Source organism: Panthera pardus, unplaced genomic scaffold, assembly GCF_024362965.1.
Source record: "Panthera pardus isolate Hobbes unplaced genomic scaffold, ASM2436296v1 HiC_scaffold_18, whole genome shotgun sequence".
NCBI classification, from domain to species: Eukaryota; Metazoa; Chordata; class Mammalia; order Carnivora; family Felidae; genus Panthera; species Panthera pardus.
Window position 1 is genome coordinate 19790318 of NW_026526743.1, and position 20104 is coordinate 19810421.

The 20104-nt window shown below is 51.4% G+C and overlaps 1 protein-coding gene across 1 annotated transcript in view; it reads left to right on the forward strand.

Annotated features, from left to right (window-relative positions):
• The window catches only part of PEPD (peptidase D), a 112070-nt gene that overhangs the window by 38996 nt on the left and 52970 nt on the right, over positions 1 to 20104 (forward strand). The window contains exons 8-9 of the mRNA XM_019423369.2: positions 4824 to 4899; positions 5837 to 5883. Of these exons, the coding sequence (XP_019278914.2) occupies positions 4824 to 4899; positions 5837 to 5883 (123 nt within the window). The remainder of the gene's footprint in view (positions 1 to 4823; positions 4900 to 5836; positions 5884 to 20104) is intronic.

Genomic DNA, 20104 nt, shown 5'->3' on the forward strand with positions numbered 1-20104 from the left:
CAGCTCACTGCTGAGCGAAACCGCTATTTTCTTCATGGCTCTGATTTCTTTGAGAGGGCTTATTGATTGAGCCTCCTGAAGATATGTAATTCCAACTAGCTCTTTCCTTTCTGTCCCTCCTGTTGTTCTGGGATTTTATCCTTTGCAACACCAGGTCATGGGGCATAGAGGGAATGGATGTGGGGTCCTGTGGCATTGAACTCTGCCTGCCTGCTCCCGCAGAACCATCCCCTGCACATTCATCTCCAGGAGGGATGGAATACTTGTCCCTTCAGATGGGTTTTGTTCAACACGGTGGCACTTTGACACTTAGACACTGATTTTGGAAATACTTCATTCTGTCTTGCTACTATTTTAATTAGTGGAGCATTCAAACCTCAGTTCATTAATGCCTTAATCCTGGGTTTAATGCCCAGAGGCAGTTTTGTGACCTATGCATATTTAAGGGGAAAAAAAACAGATTGCACAAAAAAAATCTCAACCTAGTCCGGTTTTTGTCATTTCTGGCCTGTTGCAGGGGACTCTGGGCCTGACGTAGTGAAGGGACTTTCTCCCCACTCCTGCTCCCCTGCCCATAGCGCTGCCTTCCCCCTGAGTGGCCCGCTGGCTGTGATGATGCTCACGGGTGTGGCCGCAGGCCTGGGGACTCTGCACGAGTGCCGCATCGCCTGCACGCATCAGCCACCTCCTCTTGCTAGTCGAGGAGCCTGAGCTGTTTCCAGCGCAGACTTGTTAACTGCATCTTGTCCTGTCCTAAGCCTGGGTCCTCTGATGCCTCGTAGAGGAGGCAGCCTCGGTCCTTTCCTGGGGATAGAAAACTTGCAGCTTATATTGCTTGTTGCCACCCCACACATCCCGGGGCCAAACAAGGCTGGGGCCGAGTATGACACTAGGCATCCCTCACCCCGGAGGCCACTGGGACAACAGAGGCGGGGCCGTGGTGGAATCCCTTTTTCCTTATCTTTTCCTGCCCACGAGTAATGGAAATAGCCTCCTCAGGCTCAGGGTAGTCAGTCCTTCCCGAAGATAGCGAGAAATTGCCAGATGCTGGAAAGTCTTGTTATTTTTTTACATTAATCTTAAAAACCGTTTCTGGTGCTTGTGTCCTGGAGATAAGGGGGGGGGGGGGGGCCAGGCTGAATGCCCAGCACCTGGGCAAGACTTAGGCCCAGAGTGCCCTGTGGATAATCAGGTGAGCCAGCACACAGGCATCTGTTCTTGGGGTCTTTAAAGCTTGGATTCATGTGGGCCAGGCTGGTTTCGTTGGAGAACTGCCTTTGTGGCATAGTTTGTCCCGATTCAGTTTGATTTCTTTCTTTTTTCTTTTCTTTTCTCTTTCTTTTCCTCCTTCCTTTCTTTCTTTCCTTCCTTCCTTCCTTCCTTCCTTCCTTCCTTCCTTCCTTCCTTCCAATGTTTGTTTTTGAGAAAGAGACAGAGTGCAATCAGGGGAGGGGCAGAGAGAGAGGGAGACACCCAAAGCAGGCTCCAGGCTCCAAGGTGTCAGCCCAGAGCCTGACGCAGGGCTTGAACTCATGAGCCAAACCGTGAGATCATGACCTGAGCTGAAGTCAGATGCTCAACCGGCTGAGCCACTCAGGAAACCCCCTTTTTTTAAAATATGACTTACAAGTAAGTCCTGAGTAAAGCAGCTAGAAGCCTCATGTGTCATCTTCCACAAACTCAAATTGGGCAAGAAAACAGGACGTGGCCTCCATGGCTGGAAGTGCTTGTGTCTCTGATGAGAAGAGAATGTGGTTCCGGTCCAGGTCCCCTTGGAGGAGAAGCCAATGGCCACCAAAGCTTTTAAGCAAGGAAAAGCACGATCACATTTGCGTTTACTAAAGATCTGCAGCCGCTGTCCCTGAGCACCTGGGCCTGGAGGCACGAAGAGGCCAGAGAGGTTGTCCAGGCCGGAGGCAGTAGGGTCTGGATGGAGAGAAACAGAGGGTCTGAGAGAGGGTATAGAGGTGGAATTGCAGCCCTTGGTCATCACTTGGATGTGGGAGCAATGGATAGGGGACAGGAAGGGATCTGGGATGGCACGCAGGTCTCTGTTGTAAGTGGCAGGGGGGCGCTGCAGCTGTGGGGTGAGGTGGGGGAGTTGGCGTCCCGCCAAGCTGGAGGTGCCTGGGGGACCTGCGGGTGGAGGAGCGGCTGAGAGGCCTGTGCCACAGACAGCCATTCGGGAGCAGGTGCAGAGGTAGAGTGGAGAGGGGGAGGGAGGGAGGCCTTATCGGGAGATGGGAGCAGCCCAGCGGTGCCAGGGGAGGCGGGGGTCACTGTGCTGCTTCCTCTCCGCACTCAGGGAAGGCCTCTGAATTTGGCAGCCTGGGGTCCTCCCACACATTGTGAGAGGGGGGCTGGCAGGGGGTAGGGGTGGGCTGAAGGGAGAAGAGGAGAGGGGAGAGAGGAGGGAAGGGGATGGGGGAGAGCTCTGAGATCAAACACGAAAGCTCCTCTCGCTCCCCGCCTAAAGCAAGGACAGTTGTGGTTTCCCTTCCGGAAACGTGGCAGAGTAGCGGAGGATAGAGCTTGGCTGGAGGAGGAGGACGGGGGGTGGGGAGGAGGAAAGTGGGTGGTCGTAGAGCTCCTGGTAATAGGGGCCACGTGGGCTCTGAACCCAGGTGTGTGTTGGGGTGCTGAGCCTGATCCACCCCTTCCCTTGTAAGTGGGTGGGGAGGAGGACGTGAGTGGGGAGGGGAAGGCTTGAGAATTTGGAGAGGAGGGGAGAGAGAGGAGTGCATTTATGCACTGAGCAGGGGAGGGGGCCCAAGGAGGGGAAGGGAGAGATCTTGGGGAGATAAAGTTAAGAGGAGCCCTCCCGCCCTGCACGCCCCCGTGCAACTCACAGCAGAACTGGGGCCGTGGCGAGACCGATGGGGCTGGTGACTGGGAGCTTTTGCTGTGCCATCCGCTCGGCCGCGGATTTTCCCAAGGCCTTCATGGCCCTGGAACATGGGGGCAGCAGGCACAGGCTCTGGCTCATCCCTCATGAGGGTTTGGTTAAGGCCACGCGGATGGGTGGGCACAGGGCCTGGGGGTCTGGAATTTTGGCAGGAGTGGTAGCTGGCAGGTTGGACCAGAGGTCTAAGCCCAACAGAGGGTCAGAGGGCTGGAGGCGGGCACAGCCTGGGCCCGGTTCCCACCTGCGTTGTTACTCTGGTCATCACCGCATGTGAGAACAGAGAGGCCCACTCCTTGCTTACCAGTCGCTCAGGCTGGAACCGAGCAGGCGGCAATGGGGAGCAAAGCATCAGGCTGCTAGGTTATCCTGTGAGTGGATTTGGGCCTGAGGAGCCTGAGCCGCTCACCTGAGTCCTGCTCTGGCTTTGGGCCCTCACCTCCAGGGCACAGGAAGCAGCTTTCTGGTCCCCAGGTGGGCTACTCCCAGTGTCCTGGTGGAGAATCAGAGACACCTTATGATGATAAAGAGCCAAATGTCAGCCTTCAGGGACTCCTTCTCAAGAAAGAAAGGATGTTCATTTGGGAAGAGTCTCACTGGGCTCAGGGGTTTATATTTTCCACATCCCCCAGAAAGCTTTACGGTCTTAGGAGGGTGTCTCAGTGCTCCAGGATACCTTTGTCACTTCCCCGTGACAGATGGCTGGCTGTCCCAGCTGGATGGCACCATGCAGACGGCATGAGTCAGTGGCTGACTGCGGCTACTTCCGTGCAGTCTCCAGAGGTTTGCTGCCCCTGATGGAGGTGGGGGCAACTTCGCTGCCGTCCTTGGCCCGGGTCGGGCTTCAGGGCACAGATGGCGGCCGGATGAGAGACAGATACACTGTGAACAGAGGGGCGGGCCATCGTCAGACACTCTGGCTTTGCTGATCTGGAGGTTGCTCGAATGTGTCCCCTTCGTGAGAGGGAGGGGAGCTTTGGTGAAGCCGACCATGGGGGATGCACCGAGGATGCTGGGCTGTTAGTGACTGGTCGCGGCCACCACTGCCCATGGCCTAGAGTTGCTTATTCGAAGTGGAGGGGTAGACAACCAGTATTTCTGTAGCTTCTCTGGTTGAGTCTTACTTGGCAATGAGATCGATTACAAAAAGACCTAAGCAGATCTGAGAAAACTAACATGAATTTACTATGAGGACCCCAGGACCCCCTGGAGTCCAGTGGCAGGAGGCACAGCTAAGTGTCAGAAGGACAGGAGGGTCTCTGGGTTGTGCCTGCCTGCCCCACACAGCACCCCCTCTCTTCTTGTGTCTTCCTGGTCTCCTCTCTGCAGACCAGCTGTTTCCACAATTCTTACCTGCACTCACAGCTGGAAGTGGCTGCACCACCTGCTGTCCCCACTCCCACCCCTGGCTCAGAGTCAGGGGTTATTCCTGGGCTGCCCCGAGGGCAGGCGGGTGGGGTAGGGAGGAAACAGGAGACCTCTTCAGCGAACTGGGCAGAGCCCCGGAGTCAGCACAGTTGATTCAGGTCTAAGAGCCTTGCCAGGTAGATTTTATCCCTTTTATGGATGGGGAAACTGAGTCTCAGTGAGGTAGCGCGTGTCTGGCTACAGAATCTGGGCCTCTTCCACCACCCACGGTGGGTTCCAGATCTTGAAACTGGAAACAACCTGCACGCCCAAGGCTGGCATTAAATCAGGATGGGCGGTGCTTAGCGCAGCGTATCCGTCCTGGGCCTTGGCGGCCCATCTGCAGCCTGGCTGGGCGTGAGCCGGCCCTGTGGTCCTTCCCAGGCTGTGCAAGGTGTGACGGGCCCCGAGGTCTCCCTGGCGGGGGTGCGTGGGGTGGAGGCGGTGGTGGAGGGGGCTTGTCCAGCCAGCCCCTGCTGGGAGTCACTGACCTGCCACTTTGTTCTCTCTGAAGCCGGGTCTTTAAAACGGACATGGAGCTGGAGGTTTTGCGTTACACCAACAGAATCTCCAGTGAGGCCCACCGGGAGGTAAGTTGGGCACAGGCTCGTTGGGGTGCTGGTAGCTGGGGTGGGCGAGTGGCGTTGCTCTGAGCGGGGCAGGAGGGCCCCATTTGGATAGGTGGTCTTGGGGAGCTTTAGTCCCAAGTGCCCCATGAACAGGCAGCAGGTGTCCCTTCCAGCAGAGACTCATGATGGCTCTTGTCTCTTCGCCCGTGGGGGCAGAGACAACAGAGGCTCTGCCCCTCTTCCTCACCTTAAGGCACCCACCCTCAGGGCATTTCCCAGCCACAAGTCCCCCACTTCCAAGAGGGCAGGGCTCTCCTTCCCAGCACTCCGGCAGGTTCCAGCTGCTTTTCAAGACTCTCTCGTCCTCACCCATGATTCAAGCACATGGATTACTGTCCTCCGTTTTCCAAAAACTGTCCTCCTTCCCAAACCTTCCCACTTTACCTGAGGAGCCAGAGCAAGTAAGGAGGCGCATTTCTTGCAGGACAGTCAGGGTGACGGGTGGCCTGGTGCCTGCTTAATGGTGGTCGTGGCTTTGTGCATTTGTGAGCCACAGCCTCTTGTATGCGTTTCATTTTCTGCACGTTCTATGACGGCTAAGCAAAGGAAACCCTTTAGGATGGTCACTGTCGCTCTCTGAGCATCAAGTATTCACCAGGCATCTGGATTAAGTCTTTGCCACCCTCGGTCTGCCGCTGCCTGTGCCATAGAGCTGGGTGCTGGATGCCCACTGGCTTCCAAATGGAAGTGCTCCAGAGTGGTTTAAATAAACTGTGCAGCTTTCGGAGCTTTAAAAAAGTTCTAATTTGTTACATTTCTGCACCACTGTGTGCACATATCACTCTTTTTTTTTTTTTTCAAAGAAGAGATTCTTTTGAAAAAGTGCTATACATTATTTATAAGGCAGTGTTACTTATCTCCTTAATACAAATGTCTTTGCTTAATATCCATCTTCCAGGTAATGAAGGCTGTAAAAGTGGGAATGAAAGAATATGAGATGGAAAGGTAAGCTGCCGTGTTTCTCTGGGTAAAGATTAAAATGTAAAAAACAGTAATTTATGTTCCCTGAGCAAGTAACAGATGAGGCGCCGCAGCCCCGCGCACAGATTGAGTGGGGATCGCGAGCAGGGCTTTGGCATCGTGGGCAGAGGATTTGTCTTCCGACTGTGGCCACCTCCCCGGCTCTCGGCGGAGTGTTTGATGGTAATGGTCTCTGATTACTTTTCAGGATGGTTTAGTGCCCCATCATTCCACTCTTGGACTTTGTTTCTGCAATTTGTGGGAAACTTTACCAAATAGCTGCTATTGTGACTCTGAAAGCCGCTAGTAAAGAAAGCTTGCCATTTTTATGTGTAAACACTGCCATTATGTCTGCTGTGCTTGGATGACTGGGTCGAGGAATGGTTAAGTGGCTCGTAAAGCATTCTGGAGAACTCCATTGACCTTGGGCTCCAATTAGGCTATAGCGCCCCACTGGAGCGCTTCCCGGGGCTGCCCAGCATGAGGGGTGTGGCCTGGCCAGCGCCTCAGCCCCTCTCCAAGACCCAGGGGTCAGCAGGTTGCTGCCCATGGCATGAGGAAGCCCTTGGGTCAGACCCAAACTGCTCCTGTGGCTCTCCTCCCACCCAGGTCCTGGGGCAGGAGGCCCCCAGTCCCGGGTCTCCCGCCAGTGACAGTACCATCTAGAAGCTCCACTGGGGAGAGGACACTCCCTGTGACATAATAAGAAACACATATTTGGTCTCTGCCCCCATCTCCTGGCACAGAGCTTCTAGAACCCTTGGAATTCTTGAATTATTCATAATAAGCCCCTTTCAAGGGCACCTGAGTTTATGCTAATATGGTGACTTGTGGAAGGTGGGGGCTGGTTGCTGGAGGAACCACTGCTGAGATTAGGGGGTTGGAACTTGCAGCCCCCCCTCAAACTCCAGGGAGGGGGAGAGCGGCTGGAGGTGGACTTCTGACCAGTGATTTACTCAGTCGTGCCTGCAGAAGGGAACGTGCATAGAAACCTTACACAGTGGGGTTGGTGGACACGTGGGGGGGTGCTGGAAGGGTGGCGACCTGGAGGGGGCATGGAAGCTCCTTGCCCCTCCCCCATACTTTGCTCTGTGCCTCCCTCTTCTGTTTGGCTCTTCTTGAGTCGTATCCTTTCTAATAAAGTGGTAATAGTAAGTAAAACACTTTCCTGGGTTCTGTGAGCCATTCTAGCAAATTATCAAACCCAAGGGAGGGGGTCACAGGAGCCCCCAGTTTATAGCCAGTCAGCCAGAAGTACCAGAGGCCTGGACTTGCGATTGGTGTCTGGAGTGGGGGCAGGCTTGTGGGACTGGGAGGTCTGTACTCACCCTGGCCGTTCATGTCAGAATTAAATTGTAGGACGTCCATTTGGTGACCACAGAGAATTGGAAGATTGCTCGGTGTCACTCACATTTGGTGTCAGAAGTGTACGTACAGAAAAGAGTTTCACCTTTATCCTGCCCGCCCCATGGCGGGGTGCCCCTTGTACGGGTTTGGTACTGTCACCCCTTCCCCACTTTGCTGAGTCCACCCGGGTGCTCTCGGGGCCCGCTGTGCCTCCACGTCCCTCTCTCAGCCTTTCTGGCCTGCCTGCTTTGTCAGTGTGGGGTGAGGCTGAAGTGCAGACAGAATCAGCAGTGGACGCTGTGGGCATTTCTGTTCACCTCATGTGGCTTGGGGATCAGCGTCATTTTCAAAGTCTAACCCTGAAAGGAGTCCAGAACAGAGGGCCTCTGTGTTTCTCTCCTCTTACCCCGAGTAGTGAGAGGTTAACATGGCCTTGAGGGCCCTTGTTGCTGTGCAGTCCCAGGAGGGGGCACGGAACAAGTGCTTCGTCAAGGACCCAGCTCTGTCACGCTGGAGGAGGACAGGGACAGGCACGCAGAGCTGTCCCAGCTTTTGCCTCCACGTGGTCTGCTGCAGTGCGGTATCTGCTCTGGTAGTCCCGCGGCCCCTGCCCCCCGCCAGGATCAGGGCCAGGAGGGGTTCTACAGGGCTACCTGGGAGGTGGGCCGGGCAGCAGTCCCCCAGATTGGCACTGCCCCACAAATCTGTTCCCCGCTGAATTGGCCCATAGCTGATGCCTCAAATAAAAATAACCCAGAAATTAGAGCAGGACTAGCTTGCCCCAGGGTGGAGCCCTAACGTCTTCTGTGCGGTGGCAGCCCCGTGTCCTAAGCTGCCGGAAGTCCAGCTCCAAAGCTGGCTCCTGGGAGGGACATGAGCTGCCCTCCCACCCACTGTCCAGAGCCTGAGGCCGCTGCAGCCCAGGTGGGCCTGTGTGTGAGCTCTGGCCAGCGGCCCTCGGAATGCTTCCCCCAGCTCCTTGCTCCCCGACCCAAGGCAGTGCAGGGTTTTTTTTTCTCTTTTGATGAGAAAGTTCAGAAATCCACCACCCTATGCAAAAAGAGAAAAGAATAATATAATGAGACTTTCAGGCTCAGAGCCTGAAAGAGTTTGTGTTTCCTTTTGTTTTGCTATAGTTATATTTAAAACCAACCCCCACGGGGCACCTGGGTGGCTCAGTCAGTTAAGTGTTCCACTTCAGCTCAGGTCATGATCTCACGGTTTGTGGGTTCGAGCCCTGCGTCAGGCTCTGTGCTGACAGATTGGAGCCTGGAGCCTGCTTCGGATTCTGTGTCTCGCTGTCTCTCTGCCCCTCCCCCCCCCAAATATAAATAGACATTAAAAAAAGTTAAAACCAACTCCAGACATGATGTCATTTCACCTGTACATATAGCAGTAGGTGTCTCAGCTGATGAAGGTTTTTTTCCCTTTATGTAACCACCACATCATTACCACATCTAACCAAATTAACAGTAATTCCTTAATCTTACTAATACCTAGTCCACGCTGGTCTGTTTGCATCAAGATCCGGAGTCTCCACGTTGAGTTTGGCTGTTCTTTGAAGGGGCCTTGGTTAAGCTGAGCTCTGGGGACACCATACCTTCGTCTTCAAACTGCTCAGTGCCCCCGCCCTCCAGTCCCTTGGCCCCACGGCCGCCTCCTCTGTGGATCAGAAACATGAGCCTGAAGCTCACAGCAGAGCGGCTGTCCTGAGGATGCCAAGTGGCATTAATTCAGCTTGACTGGATGCACCAGGTGTGCATGCTATCGTGCACCTACTGTATGCCTTGCACACGCTACGGCTGGCTGCAGGAGGTGCACATGGGAAGCAGTGTCTGCCCTGAGAGCTGAGAACAGGGGCGTTCCTGGGGCACAGCACTGGGGGATTGGGACTGTGCTGGGGAAAAGCTGAGGCAGAGAAGATGAGAACACGAGGCGGAATCTGTTCCTGAAGGACAGGTGAGCAGGGTGACCTTTGGGGGCTGAGGGTGTCACCCCCGAAGACAGTGGGAAGATGGTTGTCATTGTTACACTTTGGGATGTCCCAGGCCAGATTTGAGGAGGCCAGTGCCAGCTGAAGCCCCTGGGGGCACCTGCTGTGGTGAGATGGGCTGACTTCTCTCTGCCTCAAGCTTCCTCCCCACAGGCACGTTTCTCTGTCATTGCCCAGGTGACTCTGTGACACAGTTTTGTGGTTGGTGTCCTTGGGAGGCTGGAGGCTTCTTGAAGTCCTGTCTCCTTTATCCCCAGTGTCTGCCCCACAGTTGGTGTCAGGAGATATGTGTGGGTGAGTTGGATGGATGGATGGGAGAGAGAAGAAAATGTCCTGAGCTATTTTTTGCTGTCCTCTATGCCACCATGAACTTTTAGAATTCTTTTCTTAACTAGGTGGGGAGTATAAAATCCTCTCTAAAGCAGGTATTGTTTCCCCATGGGGTGTGGCCCTTTTAACGCCAGGCTGGACCGATGCCCGGGAAGGCCCAGGGAGCCCAGGTTCCTGTGCAGGCTGCTGACCCACGGGCCCAAAAGAGCATCCCTGGAACCTGCTGGGCATTGTGCCAGGAGCCTGACCAGCCCCACAGAGGGACACAGGGCAAGACGAGCAAGGACTCCTGTGTGTCAGGACTTGGGGGCAGGGTGGGAGCAGGGGATAGGGGTTGAGACGGGCTGATTTTCTCAGAAGAGGGCAGACCATCAGGGCAGTGGTGCCCAGACTCAGGCCAAAGAGATGCTGGCCTGGAAACCCGGTCCTCATCTTTGTTTGTCTGTTTTATAATCAAAGGTTTGTTATAAAATCTTGAGGGCATGTTAAAAGAAAAAGTGAGCTGATGGCGTTTATTAGGATCCCCCTCTCCTCTGGGCTGTGCCTGTGAGTAGGGTTTTCAGAGGGAACGAACATCATTTTCTGCAGCTGAGCTATATAGTAAATTGTGTTAAAGCGAGAAGACGTTAATGTGTGGGTAAATCGGGCGCCAAGGGCACCTGAGTGCAGGCCCAACCAGGCCGTCCATTTTACCGCCTCATATTATTTCACGTTAGAGGCGTAACCAGCTTGTAGCCGGCTGGCGTGGGGCTGGTGGCGGAACCAGTTACCTGCAAACGCTAATTTAGAGCAGGCTCAATTGGCTGCGTAAGCAGGTCCCGGCTCACGTTTGCCACAAGGAGATTAATAACGATGTTTTGGACAGCCTGGGACCTTAATTGAAATTATGCTTTCTCTCCAGGCTGTGAATGGGGCATTTGGGGCTCTCCCGTGACCACTTCCGTGGGGGTCGTGGGAGGGATTTAAAGGCAGAAGGTCTGTGAGGCGTGCTGGGGGACTGCATGGCTGTCCGTCCTCCTCCCCGGGCTGGGGTCCTTCTTGGCAGATGCCCCCGACCCTGCCTGGAGACCCTTGACAAGGCCTGGGCTTTCCCTGCTGTTGTGTCCCCACAGCAGCCCACACCAGTAGCCTCCTTGGTTGCTGAAGAACTCGCTCCGCTGTGCTGGCCGCTCTGAGGTCGTCTTACCTCCCCCGCCCTCTGGCAGGACCGAGTGAGTCACGATTCTGTGCGCTCGGTGTGCCCTCTGAGTCCAGACCGGGCATGGGAGATGGGGGCCAAGCGGAAGGGTCTCCTCCCCTGACGCTGTGCGCCCGTGTGTGCACGCACACAGACATCACCCACTGACACCACACACACTCCCCACAGACCTATACACCCCCCCACACCACCCACCTATACCACGCATACATGTGCCACACATACGCACACTACACGCCCCATCACTGACACCACACAGACGCATGTATCACACACACAGTTACAAAGTACTGTGCACACACACCCCCACATCGTGCACCACCTTGTACACCACACCGCTCACACACCATATACACTCACACCTGCACCCACATATACACCACACACACACACACACACACACACTCACACACTCACACACTGTCTCTCTCTCCACGTGAGCTGTGCGGTGCTGGGTCTTTCAGTTCACCCACCCCAGGGAGCAGGTTGCAGAACCCTTGCTGTGTAGTTGTAAAATAAGTCCGGTTTTTTTTTTTCTTTTTCTGAGGACTAGAACGCTTAACTGCAGTGAGGATAATTGGAAGATGGGAGAGTTTGCAGGAAAACGCCACAACCACAAGCCTACTAACTCGCGGCGATTATGGCTGTAGAAACACAGGCAGCTGGCGCAGACAAGCTGCTTTTCCCTGTCCTGCCCCCTGACCCGAGCCCTAGGCCTCACCAGGCACAGGTGACCCCCGAGCTCATCCCTCACTCCCAGCTCCCCCACAGGACCCACAGACTCCCCGGCTTCTCTGTTATATCTGCAGGGGCTGCATTTCCAGGTGTCCTGAGACTGCCAGGCTTTCTCAGATTAGCTCCCTCTTTGTCCAGCCCTCCCGGTGCACTGTAATCCCCGAAGGACCATCTCTCAGGTGCCTGGACCCGCGTGTCCCACTCTGGCTCTGGGTCTTGCCGGGGGCTCTCCGTGCTGGATGTGGTGGTCAGACATGGCCCTGTACGGCTCTGGCCGTGCCCCTTATGGGTCGTGCAGAGGATCCAGGTTTCACTGGTGATGGATGTTACCAGGAAGCCCGTATTTTCCTCCTTCTTGGAGGCTCTGGAGATGTATAGCTTTCAGTCCCCTGGGAGTGGTCTGACCTAATGTGGTCTCCCTCTAGGCAAGCCTGGGTGTCAGTAAGGCCACCCTCAGTTTACTTTCCTCCATGAAGGTGCTAGAGTTTTGCTCGGGGCCTTTGGGGCAGGTGTAGGTCCAGTCAGCCTCTGACCCTGAGCCCCCCTGGGTGAGAACGGATGTGACAGACCTTCTCTGTGGGCCTGGTCACTGTCATGGGCATGTCCTGTCCCCTCCATGGCAGACACATCCTCTGTCCACTGGCCACCTTGAGGGATGAAGCCACGGCACGGCTGGCTCATAAAGGGCCTGCTGAGACCCCAGGTCTGGGTGTGGCGGAACCCGTTCTTTGCCTTGTGTTGTGAGGCTGATGCAGGTTTCCTGCCAGCACTTCCTTGGCTGTTGGAGGCAGGCCACACTCGGCCTACCACGAGAGGGGTCAGGAAACCCCCATCTGTTTGGTACACCCTTCAGGAAGGCAGCCCACGAAACTGCACCCAGCTGGCTGTACCTCAATGAGCTGAGCAAGCCCTTTCTAAGAGGCAGGCCCACCTTGGGGAGACAATTCCTCAGTGTTCAGAACAGGCTTTGCCTCATCCTGGGCCATCCCGTACTGGGCAGGGCAGGTCCCGCGTGCCCACCAGCCTTCTCTGTCCGCACGACCAGACATGAGGGAGGGGAGTAGCTCTCTCTGTGAGGTTCAGCAGACCCCATGTCTGAAAGTGTAGCTGGGACCTTGGTGGTGGAGGGGCTGTGGGCCTCTGAGGCTTAAAGCAAGGTAGTGCGTTTTGCCCATAAGAGTAACTGGAAAATGGGTGCATTTAGGGTGCAAACAGGTCTGGTATTCGGCCAGAAAATGTGGACAAAGAACCAGAGAGAAAGGCTTCCTGCAAATAAGCAGCCTGGTTGATGCAGCCCTAGTTAGAGCTTTTGGGGACAAAGCCAATAGAAATAGGCATTTACTCTTCAAATGCCCGGGAAATTGCCCCCTGAGAATCCTGGTAAGTAACAACGGTGCCCGCAGGCATCTGTATGGATTTTCCTGTAGTATTTCACCATTGAACCCGATTCTGACCGTTGACTTCTCATAAATAGATATCATCAGCTTAAGGAAGTAGTATTTTCTTCCTGACTTATGAGAAGATTTTATCAGGAAAAGATGTTGAATTTTGTCAGATGCCTTTTTGGCGTCTCCCTTGGCCTTTTTGTGTATATGTGTTTCGAGGAATTGATAAACTTTGAATTTTATGATAGTTTTGGATCACAGAAAAGTTACAAGTATATTAGCTAGTTCAGGCATACCCCATACCCATTTCCCCCTGTCGTTAACATGATTGGCACATTCGTCACAGCTCGTGGACAACGTTGACACATTATTACTATCTGAAGTCCACACTTTATTCCATTTTCCTTACCTTTTACCTGATATTCCTTTCCTGTTCCAGGATCCCACCCAGGACACCCACTGCCTTTGGTTGTCCGGTCTCCTTAGGCTCCTCTTGGCTGTGACAGTTTCCCAGACGCCCTTACTTTTGATGACCTTGACAGTTTTGAGGCATGCTGGTCAGATACTTTGTACAAGATCCTTCAGTTTTCATTTTTCTGATGTCTTTCTCAGGGTTACACTGGGGTCATGGGTCATTGGGAGGAAGACCACAGAAGCAGAGTGCCTCTTGGCATCGTGTCGTATCAGGGCTCCGTGCTGTCAACCTCACTTATCCCTGGTGTTGACCTCCCTCACCTAACAGGCAGCGTTTGTCAAGTTTCTCCACCATAAGCTTCTCTTTCCCCCCTCCCGTACCGCGTTGTGCTCTGTCCTCTTGGTTTGGACGCGTCTACATATACTGTCTGTAATTCTTCTGTGTAGGGATTTGTCTCTTCTTCTCCGTTTATGTATTTGCTGAATCACTCATTTATGGACTATTTTCTATCTATATGGACTCACAGCTGATTATTTTCTACTTTGAGTTAGAATCTGGTGTTATTTATTTTCTTGCTCAAATCATTCTAGCTTTGGGCATCGGGGGCTCTTTCAGTTAGGCTCCTGTGTCCCTCTGACATCACCCACCCCCGGTCAGTTTGCTTTCTGAGCTCTGTCTTACTTTCTGGCTCGGCAGGATGCTCCAGGCTCATTTTGTGTGTTCCCCGCTCCAGCCCTAGAATCAGCCATTTCTCCGAGGAGCCGCAGTTCCTTTTATCGGAGCGGGACATGAGATGCCAGGATCGGGCACTAGGTGTACCTTAGGTGGATTTTCTGCGGGGACTTCCTGGTGGGGAGCTAGTGTGACGTCTGTGTCACGCACTGCTTCGTCACGGCGGATTTCTGCTGTAACAAGCCGCATGACTGGGATGGGGAGGCAGTGAAGAGTGGTGGTTAGAGCACAGCCTCCAGAGACTGGTGCACCCTGCATCTGAATCCCAGTTCTGCCACTCATTGTGCCTCAGTTTCCTCATCTGGGAAAAAGGTAATAACAGCGTTTCATAGGATGATTCAGAGGATCCAGTGAATCATTATGTGGACAGTATGTGGAGCAGGCCCGGCATCTAGTCCGCATCACCAGGACTGTTTTGTTGTTACTCTTTTACTATAAAGGCTCAAAGTAGAGGATTGAGCTACACATTTTTTTTTTTTTAACTCCCTTTGCCATATTTTGAGAACAGGTTTTTTGAGATTGTGATTTGGGAAGTTCTTCACATTTTTCTGTTTTCTAGAACAGTTTAGAAAGCAGAGGGGCTTTGCAACAACATGGATAGAGTTGGAGAGTATTGTGCTAAGTGAAATAAGTCAGTCTGGGAAAGACAAATACCATATGATTTCGCCCCTGTGGAATTTAAGAAGCAAAGCAAGCAAACAAAGGGAAAAGAGAGAGAGAGAGAGAGAGAGAGAGAGAGAGAGAGAGAGAGAGAAACCAAGAGACTTTTAACTATAGAGAAGAAACTGATGGTTCCAGAGGGGGATGAAATAGATGATGGGGATTAAGGAGTACGCTTGTGGTGACGAGGACTGAGGCATGTATAGGACTGTTGAATCACTTTATTGTACACCTGAAACTCATATAATATTGTATGCTGTCTGTATTGGAATTAAAATTAAAATTAAAATTAAAATTAAAGAAAAAGAAGGCAAAGAGGCATGTCTATTCCTTGAACGTTTAAAGAAATCCTTCGATACTATCAGAACTTATTGTTTCTTGGCGGGAGGATTTCTTGGACAACTTTTTCAGGTTTTCCTAAGGCATTGTTTCAGTCTGACTTTATCCTTTATTCCTCTTAGAGTTAGTATAGTACATTTTCCTGGAAGGGTGTGTTTCTTTTTTATCATTTTCTTTCTTTCTTTGTTTCTTTCTTTGTTTCTTTGTTTGTTTCTTTCTTTCAAATTTATTTTAAGAAAGAATAAATGGGGAAGGGGCAGAGAGAGAGGGACAGAGAATCTGAAGTGAGCTCTGTGCTGACAGCAGAGTCCAATGTGGGGCTTGACCCATGAACCGTGAGATCATGACCTGAGCTAAAGTCAGATGCTTAACTGACTGAGCCACCCTGGCGCCCCATCTTTTTATTTATTTATTTTTAATTTATTTTTAATTTATTTTTGAGAGTAAGAGAGACAGAGCATGAGTCTGGGAGGGGCAGAGAGAGAGAAAGAGAGAGAGAGACACAAAATCCTAAGCAGGTTCCAGGCTCCGAGCTGTCAGCACAGAGCCTGATGCAGGGCTCGAACCCACGAACTGCGAGATTGTGACCTGAGCTGAAGTCGGACGTTTAACCGACTGAGCCGCCCAGGCGCCCCTTATCTATTTTTCTAAATTGAAGTATAGTTGACATGTAATATTAAACTAGTTCTTGGAACGTTTTTATTCTCATCAAGAGTTTTGAACTTATTAGAACCAGGTTATTTTATTATGTTAAATGTGAAAACCTGCTCTGTGTCTGTTAGTTGTGTTTCCTTTCCTGTTCCTGACTGTCTGCTCTTTCTGTATGGGGAAGCTTTGTGTGGCCACTTTGATGGTATCTTCATACAATCAGCTTCCAGATGCAATTATCAGCTCCACTGCTGATCTGCCTCCTAGATCCCCAGTTTTATGCTTGTTCCTTTCTCCTCCCTTCCTGACCTCATTATGAACATCTGTCTTTAAACTTCTTCAGTTGAAACGTCATTGTTTTCCAGTCTTCTTGTTGAGTAATAAATGAATTTTGGCTCATATATTTTTGAATGCTGCCTTTACCATATCCTAAGAAGTTTTAGCTGATTTGATTTTTGACCTAAGAAATGGACTAAGAGCATTTCTTCTCATTTCCAGATAGATGTGGTTGGTTAATTTTCTTGGTTAACTTTTGGTTACTGGTTTCCACTGGAGTTAGAAAATGTAGGGGCACCTGGGTGGCTCAGTTGGTTAAGCATCCGACTTAAGCTTAGGTCATGATCTCACGGTTAGTGGGTTCGAGCCCCATATCGGGCTCTGCACTGACAGCTCAGAGCCTGGAGCCTGCTTCGGATTTGATGTCTCCTTCTCTCTCTGCCCCTCTCCCACTCACACTCTGTCTCTTTCCATCTCTTGAAAACAAATAAATGTTAAAAAAAAAATTAAGAAAAAAAAGTGTAGTCTATGTAAATTTTATTTTTCTTAATTTTGAGATTTTTCTTTGTGACCTATTTAAAATTATTTTTGTCGGTATTTTGTGGGATAAAATCAAACATTAAACATTTATTGGAAAATGTTAATTTTTTATTTTTAGAGTACATGCTTTGATGTATGGTTTCTCATCTTATTCCAGTTTTCTGCCTCGTCCCTTAATTTTGTACATTTTCTCTAGGATTAAGAGAGGTGGTTTTATGAATTCCTCTGTGGTTCTTAACATATTTTTGTGTTTTATTCATTTCCATGGTTGTTATGTTTTTTATTGTGTATTTTACCCTTTGTATAGCTTCGAGAAACCCCTGTTGACCTAATTAATCTTTTTTGTCTTGAATTTAACTTTATCTGCTACTGGTTTTGATATTAAATGTGTGTGTGTGTGTGTGTGTGTGTGTGTGTGTGTGTGTGTTTGCATTTTCCTGGTGTATCTTTGCTTACTCTTGCTTTTAACTTTCTCAGCTGCAGTTTTTGTGTTCCAGATGGAGGGCCCCTAGGTGTTAGGAGAGCCATTTGCATCCGTCTTCATGACCAGAAGGTTTGCTCTCTCATGCGCTTTGGTGCTTTCTGGCTCTGTACCACCTTTCAGGATTTTAAATTTTTTTGTCATTCTGGAAAGTTGGTGAAGTTTTCTTTGTCCTACACATTCCACTTTTGGTGTAGAGTTACTTTTAAATTAAGAAGAAAGGCCCTGTGTTTCTCTATAGTCTCTACCTCTGTGAAAAATATCGATTCTTCACTTTGAAAAATGAGACATTCAGCATGGTTTTACTCTTTATCCTCCCCCACCACCTCTGCCTTCCAGTTTTTTACTATCTAACTTCTCTTTCCACCAGTTATTTTCAACATTTGTGTTGTTTTATAATCATTTTTGTAACAGTTCAGAATTAGCACTGTCTCACTGAATCCAGTGTGGACCCCTGTTTTGTACCATGTTTTTCCTTTCCTTGAATGCTTTCGCTTTGACCTTGCACATCGGAGAGTTTTTCTGCTGCCTCCTCTGTGAAGGATGGTTTCACTGGGTATTGAATCTTCATCCCATGAAACCATACCCTCCATTGTTGCCAGAGATCTTAGGCAAATCATCTTCTTTCTCCTTTCTAGGGAACTTTGTAATTTTCTTGCCTTGATGCTTATAGGAGTCTTTCTTTATTCTGAGGGTGACGGGATTTCCCAAGGATTGGTGCTGTTTCTTGGTGCTAGTCTGGGCTCCAGCCGTACTTAGGGAGTCAGAATCCCACCGGCCTTGCCAGCTGGCCTGAAGGCCCAGGCGAAGGCATCCCCTCGAGAAGAGGTGTGAGCTCTTTGCATTAGCATACAGTTCTGCAGCCAGTGATCAGCAAGGGTCTTGGGGGGTACGGAGGGCCACACGGTTCAAGGGTCGAGGCATAGATCAGGTGTGTTCTGACTTAGGCCAGTGGCGGGTAGAGCATCATACGTCACACACAGACCAGGCAGGGTAGAGGACAAAGCAGGTTGACTGTGATCCAGGTGATAGGTCCTGTGATGACAGCAACAGCCCTGTGGAGTCAGGAGCAGCTTGGCCACAAGTGAGGCTGGTCTGTCCATGCAGGACAGGCCAGCAGTGGTGGCTGTTTGCACACTCAAGTGGGAATATCACGCCTGTGTGTTTCCTGTTATCTCCCTGGTCACTCCCCAGGGGCATTTATCCTCTTGGGTCATGTTATCCGAGACCTGGGATACTATCATTTATCATGTCACTCTGACAGACATCACTCCCCAGTCTCTCTGTGGCTTCCTTCTCAGTTACAGAAGCTAATGTGGTGACCTGTTTGGGGGCCAGAAACCATGCAGACAGGCTTAGAGTTGTCCCTGTGAGCCTAGGATCTGGTTCTTTTTCTTTTTTTTTTTTTTAATGTTTGTTACTTTATTTTGAGAGAGAGAAAACATGAGGGGTGGGGGGCAGAGAGGAAAGAAAGAGAAACCCAAGCAGGCTCCGTGCTCAGCACGGTGCCCAACATGGAGCTCAATCCCACCACCCTGGGATCATGACCTGAGCCGAAATAAAGAGTGCGATGCTTAATCAACTGAGCCACCCAGGCGCCCCAAGATCTGGTTCTTTAATCTGAACAATAAAACCTTTCCTCACTTCAGGATCTTCCTTTTAAATTCCTGCTCTGCATGGGGTCCCCTGGATGCCTCCTCTGGCCCTTATCTTTTCTGTCATGATTCCCACTTCTGCACCAGTAGAAAGTTCTCCTGCTTCTCTTCCCATTCACTTATGGTAACCGCCATACACTGTCTCTACTGCTCACTAATTATCCTTGTTTTATGACTTGGCTACCACGACTTTGGTCTGGCTGTAGCAATGCTGAGCCTTCTCTTGGTGGCGGTAGGAGACCTCTTCTTCTCTGTAGCGGATCATTGAGTTGGCTGAGTTGGCTTTGGCCACACCCCATTAGCTGGCCTGCCTTCCCCTCTGGGGCCCATATGAGACTTGCCTGTAGCTCCCGTGGGCTTCCAGAAGCTTCTGTCAGGTTAGGGTCCTGGTGGGAAGACCCTGGGTGTCGCCACTTCTCACTCCCAAGGAGGAATTTTCTAGCAAGACAGAGGCCAGAGTTTGTAAACTGGTAGCCTCTGGGCTAGACTCTAGGACATAGGCGGCTTTCCTTGGGCTCACACAGTGGGGTTTTTGGGTTTGTTCTGGTTGTTTAGCCTCAATAATGAAAACTCAGGAGACTTTTCTGGCTTTTCCTAGAAATTGAAATGGATGGTAACCTTGGGCTGGAGTTCCCAAGGAGTAGCAACCCAGTGGGCACTGAGTAGCTACAGGCACACACCACAGACCCCACCCCACCCTGTCACTCCCCACTCCCCCCAGCGCCAGGCGGCCCTCTTCCATCACCCTTTTCATCACTCTGAGGCCGCAGCTGCTTTCAGAGTCAAGAAAGATTTCTCATACCAACGTCTCTATCAAATGCAGGAAAAATAAGAGCCAAAGGGTCATGTATTTTAAGAAAAATGGGAGAGCTGTAGGGGGAAAAAAAGACTGTTTCTCATGTTTCGTGTGTAAATTTCTGGTTGGCTTCAGTCTTTTACAGGTTACCTGCCAGGTGCCCCCAGGCTTCACCCCCACGCCGGAAGAGCCTTTCTTTCCCTGCACCCCCTGAAGGAGCCCAGTGGCAGGCAGGAGGGGTGGGGATGCGGCCTGTGGACCCGTGTCCATCGGGGAGGGGGAGTAGTCCTGTTCAGTTCTGACCACCAGAGAGCAGGGCTCCCAAGTCCCAGGAGCGTCAGCGCAGAGCTGTCCTAGGAGCCTTTGTCCGGGTGTCGCGCCCAGAGTAGGCAGACAGTTGTGATCATATGGTGAGGTTTGGTGCCGGTCTTTAGAAAATTCTCATCCAGACCTATTACATGCTGGTGCAGAAAGATGCTCCCTGTGGGAGCAATTATTCTGGGCTGGGAGTTTTCCCCTCCTAACTCAGAATTCTGTAGATGTCATGAAGGGTTGAATCCAGGAACTCAGAAAGCCCGTTTCCCTATCTGCCAGCAGGCATGTCTGCTCTTGAAACCTGGAGGTAGTTTTTGATGAAACCACAGAGAGGGATTTTCCACTTAGAGTCCCCAACAAC